At 39.1% G+C, this 11,752-nt stretch overlaps 1 protein-coding gene across 1 annotated transcript; it reads right to left on the minus strand.

Moving 5' to 3' along the window:
* On the minus strand, positions 225-2,020 carry LOC109949332 (protein FAR1-RELATED SEQUENCE 5-like). The gene is made up of 3 exons (XM_020564736.1): positions 1,132-2,020; positions 402-1,038; positions 225-318 (listed from the first exon to the last, which is right to left on the minus strand). Exons 1-3 carry the CDS (start codon positions 2,018-2,020, stop codon positions 225-227), a joined length of 1,620 nt encoding a protein of 539 aa, XP_020420325.1.

The following is an 11,752-nucleotide window of genomic DNA, read 5'->3' on the forward strand; positions in this document are numbered from 1 at the left end:
CTATGAAAATTTATAAATAGGGAGAAGACGTAAAATTAACATGTCTCCAAATGTCTTGGAAGAATGAAACCAAGCAAATTTTCATTTCAATTACCAGTGGACATAGTAAGAGCTCATCGGTGGACATGAACAAAAACACAATAACATTCAAAAACTGAATCTATCAAACTTCACTTGATCATTAATCTTCATAACAACCACATTTCGTCTAATACAAATATCAATCATTCAGTTGGTCTGTGCATCCTGTCAAAATCGTCGAATAATGGGTCACTACGATGTATTGGAGTTGATTCGTCATTGTTCGACGGTGATGTCCTGCATAAACATCAAACACAAGCACATAAAAATTTTACCTTTTCATATTTTAGATATTATTACAAATAGTGGTAGCATCTTACGGTATGTTCAAGGCTGGGCATTGTCTTGTATCATGACCAATGTGTCCACACTCCCGACAGTGTCTAATCCCTCGCTTCATTGCCTTTTCCTTTGCTCCCGTTATTCCTTTCGACCTTCCTTTGCACCTCACTCTCTTAGGGTCTTTCATATATTGTGTTTGAGAGCTGGACCCTCCAACTTCGTTATTACTTGGTCCATCCTTCAGCAACTTCAACTTCACCTGCAAACTTTTTAGAGTCTCTGACAGTAGCTCACATCCTTCTTCACTCATTAATGCATCCTCAACCACATCTGAAGCAAGTCGAGACATTGTACTCCGCTTTATTAGAAGGCCAGGATCTGCACAGTCTTTAATTTCGTTGCCATTTGCATCTGACACCAATCCACATTTCGCAGTTTTCTTCCACCTCTTCAAAATATATTTATCGGGCATATATTCAATCTGGTCCCTTCTGAACAATGCTAGGATGTGCTTGCAAATAATTCCAACAAATTCAAATCTTTTGCAGCTACACGATGCGTGGTCAGAATCTTTGACATATACGACTTCTGCCACTCTTGTTTCCCAATTTTTCCTTTCGCTCACGTTGAACACAACTTTACACGCATCCTCTGTTTTGAGCTCTAGGAAACATGCTGTACTTTGTATTAGTTCTTGCTCAAACTTTTGAAACATTGTCCTTGTGTACAAGGTAGCCATTTGTTTGTTCATTGGCATCGGTAGAAGACATTGAGCCACTTCAAATGCATCTACGTGATCAGCAACTAACTCTTTTTCACGTTGATGAGAAAGTGCCCTCTCAAATCGTATTATGAAATCCATCAACGAATTTCTCCTTGATATGTATTGCTTGAAAAAACCATGAGAACCTTCCGCTCTTTGGCTGCTTGACATTCCAGCAGCAAAAAATTGTCGTGCGTAGGCTGGAACCCAAGATTCCCTTAAATCAAACATTGAACTTAGCCATGGATGGTCAGTCAAACCAGCCTTTGTAACCACAATATTCCATTTTGCATCAAACTCATCCTTATTGTCAGTATCCCATATGGCTTTCTGAAATTCAGGCCAATACTCCTTATAAGCGTCACGTGGTAACTTAACAGAGAACTTTGATGTGATGTGCCATATGCAAAGTCGATGAAATGTACTCGGGAAGGCTATTGAAATCGCTATGGCCATTGCCGCATCTTGATCTGTAATGATCGTTTTAGGTTCCCCACCTGGCATGGCTTTCTTAAACTCCTCAAACATCCAAACAAACGACTCAGTCGTTTCCTTGCTCAAAAATGCGCATGCTAAGACAATTGTCTGACCATGGTTATTAACTCCCAACATTGGTGCAAATGTCAAGTCGTATCGATTCGTGTTGAATGTGGTATCGAATACAACAACATCTCCATAAAACCCATACGCCCGTCTAGAAGTTGCATCTGCCCAAAAACATCGACTAAACCTGTCATGCCCATCTCCCTCAATCTTGAAATAAAAAGCCTCATTTTTTTTCTGTTTAGCCATAAAATACTCGGTCACTAGTTCAACATCGTGGTTCCTCAGCTTCCCATTCACACTACATTCAAGATTGTAGATATCTTTTTTGATAAAACCGATTTTATCCATTCCTCCGGATTGCACCTCGAATATACTTACCTTCTGATGAATGGGAATATTAACTGAACCCAACTGTTTTGTGAGTACTTTTGTAGAATCTGAAATATGACGGTGTGATCTCAATAAATGCATTCTTTCTGAGGGTGTCATCTTATGATTGTGTCCCTCTGCAAAAAGAGAAATGGTATACTTCTTGCTCCCATTTGTCTTCACAACCACAATCTTTGCTTTGCAATTGCATCTACTTATTCCCCGTTGTCTTTTTCTCTCCCGAGTTTCATCCTTCCTGTATGCACCTTGTTTGCAACATACAAATTCTTTCCTCAAAATCTCTTTCTTATTTTTCCCCCAAAAGCTAGAATGAAGTCGAATACCAAAGCCAGCCAATAATGCATATCTATTATAGAAATTGTAAACGAGGTCAAGCGAGTCAAACTTCATCCCAACTGCTGGTGTTTCCTCATTTCTTACTTCAGGAATATAAACCCTCCCATTAGCTGTTGCACATTCATCACTCTCTGAGCCCCCAGACATTTTATCTACGTATATTATTGATCCACTTCTATATTACTGCATAGCAATTATTCATTCATTAATCAGTCATTACTGCATCACAACATATCAATGCATTCCACTTACACAAAACATTGCCCAAATTGACACAAAATACGCATAGCCTAACTTCCGATTACACAAAAACACAAGCAAAATTTCATACAAGTTACGTCATCTCTTGGGAAATAATCTGGTCAAAATAACATTAGAACCAACATGTTCAACTAAGAACACAAATGTAATTCAAACCACCAATTACAGAACTTCACCCAATATCCTCTCCAACTGCTTACTCCTAACGTCATTAAGCCTAAGTTTAGGTTCTTTTACCTACATTTCATAATTTTCCACCCCGACCAACAACAATGAACTAAGTATATTGAATATTCATAAGAAAATGACACATTATTGATGCCACAAATGACGAATTTCCCACCCTCACAAAAAATAAACCTAACCCAATAAAATCAATCCAGCAAGTGAACTTACCTCTCAAAATCAATCGGGAGCTCTGAAGTCAGTCAGCTTGAAAGACTGTGGTGGACATTAGAGAAGACTCTTTGGTATTTGAGACTCCATCTCTACCAAAATCGAGGAACAACTGCTGCTGCGGCTTCTAGCTACAAAAACAGATAAGCTACTTTGCTTTCATCTGGAATCTTGTCAGCTGAATGAAAAGAGAAGGGGTTTTCACTTGAGCCATAGAATCAAAACAGGGCAACAGCTAGGTAAGAGCCATTCTTCGTAATACCCAGGATACTATAGATCGTAGGCCTCCCAACGAGCTAATGACAGTCGAGTGACTATAAGGTTTGGGAGATTTGGATCCTTCTAATTGTGGGTTTGCTTTACATTCAAAAAGAAAGGCTTCAGTTTTTCACAGAGAGGGAAAGAGGGGAACAACTGAAGTTGGATTTCTAACGGGTTAGATTTCAACCCGATTCTACATGCACCCTCTTTTAAAAACTCACCGTTGGATGAAATCCAACGGCTCTTACATACCCCTCAAAAACACCCCTTATAACTTCCCACTCACTATAGAAGCTCCCGGCTAAATATACCCCTCCCCACCTGGAGATGGCCTAAGCATCATTACAACTTTGCCCATATTTTTCAACTAATTATACGAGAGCTGGTTGTTGGTGTAGTTCAATAACATAGGCCCGACCTTACAATATTCTGACTTTTTTTAATAATGATATCGGGCAGTACACGTGGACAAATAACAAGAATAGCCGCCGCGACCAGCGAACTTTATTTGAAGCTTGAGCATGACGTGATCGTATGTTGTCGTTTCAGAAGAGCTGAAAGCGTGTCTGAGAGATTGGGTACAGCTAAGCTACCGCTGTCTCCATACGTGTTCTTCTAGATGCTTCTTCATGATTATCATCCCACACTGGGCCCAGTGACAACGAACACACGCTTCCACATTCTAAAATACAAATAAAATATGTAACAAAACAAATACAAATAAAACCAACCAAAATATTTCTGGATTTTTAAATACTTTAAACAATTCATAACATTTTTTTACTTATTTTTCATTCACATGGGGTCCACATAAGCTAAAAGACCAGTCATTCCAAGCCACGTATGTAGTTAATGGCTATGTTAACATTATGATTAACGTTAGGGATAATTTATTGGATTTTTAGTAATTTGTGTATGAGTTTGTAAATCTCCAATAAATCGTGTATGAATTTAAAAAATATCTAATAATTTAGGGGCGTCTATATAGTTAACCCAATAAATTATTTGTGTTGCCATCTCTGTCTTTTACTACGAAAGAGTCTTTAACTGGATTTAAATTTTCAGTCCATGAATTCAAATAATAGTTATTGTCTACTCTGGTTCTTTAGGGGTCAAGTCTCTTGAATTTATCCTCTAGGTCATGCTTACTTTATTTATCCGCCTTGTAAAAAAAAAAGTTAAAATTTCATAGAGACGAAACAATGGTCTAATACTACGAATATCAATATTATCCCCAACCAATATATTAAAATACGTTTTCATAGCGCGCCTAATAGTGTAGCACAAGAAAACTTCTATGATGCGATGCACATGTGGTTCGCTGCCTTCCTTTAAAATGTATGCTATGTGAGCAACACATACTATCATGTGCACTACTATGTTATTGCACCTAAGTGTGCGTGAAGGGAGGATAGGAGGAAATCTAGGCAACCGGCAAAGGTTGAGGAAATCTCGACATTCGACATCGCAAACTCACCGACTTAGAGAGAGAATGAATCAATAGAAGAAGAAGGTTGGACATCCACAAGTTGCAAATGGCAATGTTGCTGACATGACAACACTGGGAAGAAGAAGACGTTGCGAAGAAGATGACATCGTTGTGCCCTAAGATAATTCGATGTGTTTTGGTGTTGGCCTCCTTTTAGTGAAAAGGAGAGTTTCTATGGGTCATGCTCTACTATATGACACATACCCAAAAGATTATATTTATATTTAACTAATAAAATCACTTAGGCCCTTTAACTCATTTTCGACAAATATTAATAATTTTTTATTATTACTTACTAGTTTCTTTACATGTGCTTTCGCGTCTGCGAGAGGCTTTTTTTATTTTTATTTTTATAAACTTAAAATTTATTTTAGAATTAAAAAAGATAATGGGTAGTTGTGTTCCATAAAAAAAAGATTCATTATCTGATTTTTCTTTTAATTTTAATTTTCTTTAATATGAAAAAGTGTGAATTTATCATATTATCTTCATTAATTAATAATTTCAATTCTTAATATTTGCATTAACCAATGATATTTTCTGATATTTTGAATGTTTTATTATTCTCTATTTTTTGCTTTATATATATATATATATATATATATATATATAAAGAGTTGCATTATGAATTTTTTATTTATAACTAGAATCAGGGGGGAGCTAGAATTTTATATTTAAAAGGGCAAAACGTCAAACACGAAGTTTAGATATATGCATAACAACAATGCATTCCTCCACGAAACCCCAAACCAAGAGGAAACTGCCTTCTTCCCACCCCACCCCAAACCAGAACCGCCCCAAACCCACACCAATCAGCCCCACTCGACCACCCTAGTCACACGCCCACCGCAACCCACACCCAACACCCCACCAACAAACTCAAACCTTATACACTGCTTCAACTTGTCTGAGTTCTAAATTCAGTTCTAGGGTGGTGGGTTTTGAATGTTTATTTTTTCTTCCCTAAATTCAATTCTATGAACATGCTTTGGAGTGGGAATATGTTTTTTTTCACTTTGGGGGCTGTGTGTGGTGAGTACCGCCGTTCCAATCACCCAAGTTTGGTGGTGCCAAATAATCTGAGAAATTACAAGTAATTACAGGCGGTTATCACTCATGGCCACATCCTCTTTCAGGGAGTAGTTTTTCTTTTATGGCTTTCCTTTTTCCAAGTGTCTTATGCTTTCTGAATTTATTTTTCTTTCTGTTTTTTGCTTGAGATTCTAGTTTGTTTTCTTCTTTTTTGTTTGTGGTGTTAATAACTTCATATACTTGTTCTTCACTCTCTTATATATACACTACTACATTTTACGATTTGCACGATGAAGACAATTTCGTCGCGCAGAGTTACATTTAGTCGCACCAATTCAAGTGCGACGGAAAATTTGTCGCGCACAATCTGTCACGCAAAGAGAGTGAAGAAAGACTTTGCGCAACCAATTTTTTCATTCTCGCGCAAAATTGTGCGACGGTTACCCTTCGTTGCACAAAAGGTTCAGGGACGACACAATAGTTCCTCGCACGAACTTATGAGCGACGAAAGAAGGTTCGTCGTCACAACAATACACGGCGGATCATATTCGTCGCGTGATACGTCTCGTAGACATTTGCGGCACCAAGAGTTCTTCGTCGCGCGATTCGTGTCTACACCTTTTGTACGACGAAAAATCATTGTCGCACATATCCTTTTTGCGCGACGAAACACTTCGTCGCGCAAGAATAAATTATATGTATTTATAAAAAATGTATCATTTTTATTTTGTAAAATGTGAATTTGCGCGACGAGAAAGGTTTCGTCGCGCAAAATTAATATATATAAATATTATTTAATTTTAATATTACGTTTGTTTTTTTTATTTTATAAAAAAATAAATTTGATTTTTTTTTTGGTAATAAAATGAAATTCCAATTAAAAAATGAATTGTAAAGAACACATTTATTATATAAAATAAAATAAATGTATGCTGCAAGAGAAATATTTAAAAAATAATTATGAAATTAAAAAAACTAATCAAATAATGTTCCAAAATCTATATTGTCGTCTAGCACATGCAGTTCAGAGGTCTGGGGGTCTACCGGGGCCGTCGTCTGGTGGGGATGCTCGGGATGGACGGGCTCGGAGGTCGGCGCATCAAAATGCGGGACTGGAATGCCGGACTGTGCGAGGGACTGCAGAATGACCTACATCTGACTCTGAAGAGTGGCCACTTGTGCTGTCAAAGCAGTGACCTGACTGTTTGACTGGGCTGATGAACGGGGTTTGGGTTCCCTCCGCCTGGCATTCCCCATCCCTTGACAATATGTCCCCGGTCTCCTCCCTAGAGTCTGATCTAATGTCTCCGTCAAGATCTGAAACCCAGCATCTTGTGGAGGATCCACAGACTCGATCGGAGTATCGGGAGGAAGTTGGGAGGCGGACTCCTGAAGAACCAACTGGCTCCTCTCTACCATCGTCGTCTATTTAGCATAACATAAAATATAAATTAAAACATTCATATAATAACCTTTAAACTTGAATGCGTAACATAAGAATTAAAATGAAATAATACTTACATGAAGGGACTCGGCCAACTCATTCCCAGGTCGAACATAAACGTCGCCAAAGACGTTGATCTCTGGGAATTTGGACCCCCCTAAATTGAACAAGAGAATAAAAATATTAGTACCAAAAAATAAATTAAGAATAATGAAATATTAAAAATTAAATAAAAATTATTTTGTTATTACCTGCCGCCGTGCATCCATCCTATAGGAGAAGGGTCTGGAACCTGAATGATGGAGAAGAGTCTTCTTCTTCCTATTGCCCTTATTGACTTTGGCTTTATTCTGTTATACAAAAAATAAAACATATTAGTTGAAATTGAAATGAAATATAAAAAACTAAAAAAACATTAGTAAGAAAAATATAATAAATTTGAAATTCATATTACAAATTACCACAAAAGCGGGCGCCTGAAAATGTGCGCAGAGCCACGCCCAACTATCATCCCGTCCCTTAAGCTCCTTCGGGCAACCCTCCTGAAGAGCGACTTGCGGATCATCAAACACCTCAAAATAATGGTGCAAGTCGTTCTTCCACTGTTTGTACCTCTCAGAGAAGAGTCTGTTGACGTACACCAACGACTCGTCGTCGAGGTCCTCCAAGTTGTAGTTCGTCTGCAATAAATTAATTACATACGTTTAAATAATAGAAATATAAAGTTTGAAAGAAAAAGAATTAAAAGGCCTACATACCGACAACTGGCCGCGAACCTCCGTCTTGATCTCGTCAGGCGTGACCTTCCAAGACTTCCATTTCATCGGGCAATGGCTCCGAACGACATGACCAATGTCGTGGGCCAAGGAGCGATGCAACTCCGCCGTCGGTGCAGCCCGATGTCGCTCGTCATATCCGATGTTGATACGACTGTTGGTCACTCGAGTGACCTTTGCCGTCTTCAACTGCCGACACTGCCCTCGGATGTTCTTCTTGGCTGCAAAGAAAGACGACATTAATGTTAAATAAATAACAAATTTGACTATAAAATACACACAGAAAAACAAAAATAAAAAGAACTAGAGTTTAAGGAAATCTATACCTGGCTGTGACCCCGACGCATCAGTCGATGTGGTGTCGGTCGTGCTGGCGGGCCGATGACGGCACCTGGTGCTAACAGGCTGCGCCACTGATGAAGCCGATGAATCAGGCACTTAGGACCCCGCGGGACCAACTACCAAGTGGTCCATCAGTGCTGGCGCAATGGCAGCAGATGTCGGCTGCGCCGGGGGCTTCGAACTCTGTGTAGTCGTCACCGCCCTACGATGTCTAATCAGGTCTGACATCTGCACAATTTCATTAATACATATACAAATTAATAAAATATACGAATATTTGAAAGCACATACAATTTTATTAAGATTCTTGACCTAGGGTTTGTGAGTTCGGAGTATCCGGGACTCCGATCCATTATCCGTCGAATCCTAGACGATCCTAGAAATACAAGGTACACCATACGTGAGTTTGAGTTCGATCCAACGGTCCGAACATAACAAACCCGGAAATCGCACAATAGGTAAAATTCGTTTGAGACTCAAACGGTAACCAAATTCTAATCCGAAAAGACCTACGCGCTCATGACAACTAGGGGATTGCACTGGGACCCAATGCACTCTGCTACAATATCCCACGCGCCACCACACGCGCTGGCAGTGCGTGTGTGTCCAAGACGATACCAATCGCCGGAAAATTCTAAAAACTAAGGGCCAAGGTTCCTACCGTAGGTTGAAAACATCAATTGGAGCCACTATTTTTCGGACCTACCCCGAAAAATGGCCAGAAGTGGCCGGAATTGAAATTCAAAAATCGGCCGAAACTTAAGGTTTAAAATCGATTGCCCTATTGCAACAATTACTGAAATCTTACCCAACCATTAGCTAAAGCATCAAAAATAATCCAGAAACAATACCTCAGGCGTCGGATTTGGTCGCCGGAGGAAAGAGAACGAGGGCGGCGAAGATTCAGTGAAAACCGGGCAAATTCCTGCGGCTGGCTCGACGCTGACGGCGGGGAAGCTCCGGGGTACCAAGGTTGTGGCGGCGCGGTCCAAATTCCAGCGGGGTAGGGGGTTGAGGTGACGGCGGAGAGAGAGAGAGAGAGAGAGAGAGAGAGAGAGAGAGAGAGAGAGAGAGAGAGAGAGAGAGAGGGCAAAAATCAGAAACTGGGGAAGAAGGAGGCCATCGCATCGTTTCTGAAATTTTATTCGATTTTGTGCGACGAATAAATAAATGTGTCGTGCAAAATATTTTAAATGACTCTTGCGCGACGAAATAAGTATAACTTCCGTCACGCAATGTTGTGAGGCCGCCAAAATTTGGTATCAGGGTAGGGTTGCAAGGTTTTGCGCGACGCATAGATATGTATTTCGTCGCGCAAGGTTGTCATTCTGCCAAATTTTAGGATTTAGGGTTTAGCGGGAGAAAGAAAAGTGAAAACTTTGCGCGACGCTGTCCCGTATTCGTCGCACAATGTTGTAATTCCACCAAAATTTGGGATTAAGGGTTTATTGGGGCAGAGAGATTGAGCGATGAATATGGGACAGCGTCGCGCAAGTTGCTTTCTAATTACTCGAAAAAAATTTGGACCAAGTGTTCAAGAGGGAAGAGGGTGAAAGGTCTGACTAAGATTGCGCGACGACGAAGAAATAATTTCGTCGCGCAAGACTGTTTTCTGCACACTTTGTGCGACAAATCAACGTTATTCGTCGCGCAATGTTGTAATTCCACCAAAATTTGGGGTTTAGGGTTTATTGGGGCAGAGAGATTGTGCGATGAATATGAGACAGCGTCGCGCAAGTATGCTTTCTGTACACTCAAAAAAAATTTGGACCAAGTGTTCAAGGGGGAAGAGGGTGAAAGGGCCGACTGAGATTGCGCGACGATGAAGTAATAAGTTCGTCGCGCAAGATTGTTTTCTGCACACTTTGTGTGACGAATCAATGTTATTCATCGCGCAAACCCTAAACCCTAAACCCTAAACCGCGGAAACCCTAAACCCGAAACTAGTTTCAATGATCCAACTGGCAAACTTGTTTTTTTATACTTCGAGATCGTATACGCCGAAAATCGGAAAAAACAAACATTAAGAGATCAAGTAACGGGACAAAACTTTTCGATGGTTCTAAATGAAAAGTCATGATTTAACGGTTATTTTAACTCCGATTTTGATGTTTCTTGACAGCGTCGCGCAAGTATGCTTTCTGTACACTCGAAAAAAATTTGGACCAAGTGTTCAAGGGGGAAGAGGGTGAAAGGGCCGACTGAGATTGCGCGACGATGAAGTAATAAGTTCGTCGCGCAAGATTGTTTTCTGCACACTTTGTGCGACGAATCAATGTTATTCATCGCGCAAACCCTAAACCCTAAACCCTAAACCGCGGAAACCCTAAACCCGAAACTAGTTTCAATGATCCAACTGGCAAACTTGTTTTTTTATACTTCGAGATCGTATACGCCGAAAATCGAAAAAAATAAACATTAAGAGATCAAGTAACGGGACAAAACTTTTCGATGGTTCTAAATGAAAAGTCATGATTTAACGGTTATTTTAACTCCGATTTTGATGTTTTTTTACAGCTACATTTCTTGACCCTATATGAATACAATTACTGAATTTGATCTTCAATTTAAGATGTTTACACTAGGGGGATACTACATAATCTTATGTTATCTTTAACGAAAGTATAAATAAACTCTTCATTGTTGGTGAATATATGGTTTTGATGGCATACACATTCTACCAAATTAGTTTCAGTAATCCAGCCGTCAAACTTGTTTGTTTATACTTCGAGATCTTAGACCCCAAAAATCGAAAAAAAAAAACATTCAGAAATCAAGTAACGGGACAAAACTTTTCAACGGTTATAAATAAAAAGTCATGATTTAACGGATATTTTAACTCCGATTTTGATGATTTTTTAAAACTACACTCCTTGACCCTATATGAATACAATGAACTAACTCGATCGTCAATTTCAAATATATATGTGCACATATATTATATTATAAAATAATATATATTTGCGCGACGAGAGGTATCCTGTTGTCGCGCAAAATTTCATCGCGTGACGGATATTAGGTTGTCGCACAATATTTTAACTTTACGCGACGAGTGTATTGTGGGTCGCGGAAACTATGCGCGACAAGGATTAATTTGTCGCGCAAGGATTTCGCACCATTTACTTATTTAGGTCAAATTGTGTATCATTTTCATTTTTTAAAAATGTTTTGTGTCAATAATTTTCAAACTTTGTATGAAAAGGGTTTGGATATATTTATTTATCAATGTTTTATAACAATTTTTTTTTTCCATTTTTTTGTATATGTCAATTTATTTAATAATGTCTCACGCGGTTGTTGTTGCGTTGACCTAACTCGCTTGTTCTTTTTCTTTTATAAAGTGAAGTGATAAA

This window comes from Prunus persica, chromosome G5 (assembly GCF_000346465.2).
Source record: "Prunus persica cultivar Lovell chromosome G5, Prunus_persica_NCBIv2, whole genome shotgun sequence".
Lineage (NCBI taxonomy): Eukaryota > Viridiplantae > Streptophyta > Magnoliopsida > Rosales > Rosaceae > Prunus > Prunus persica.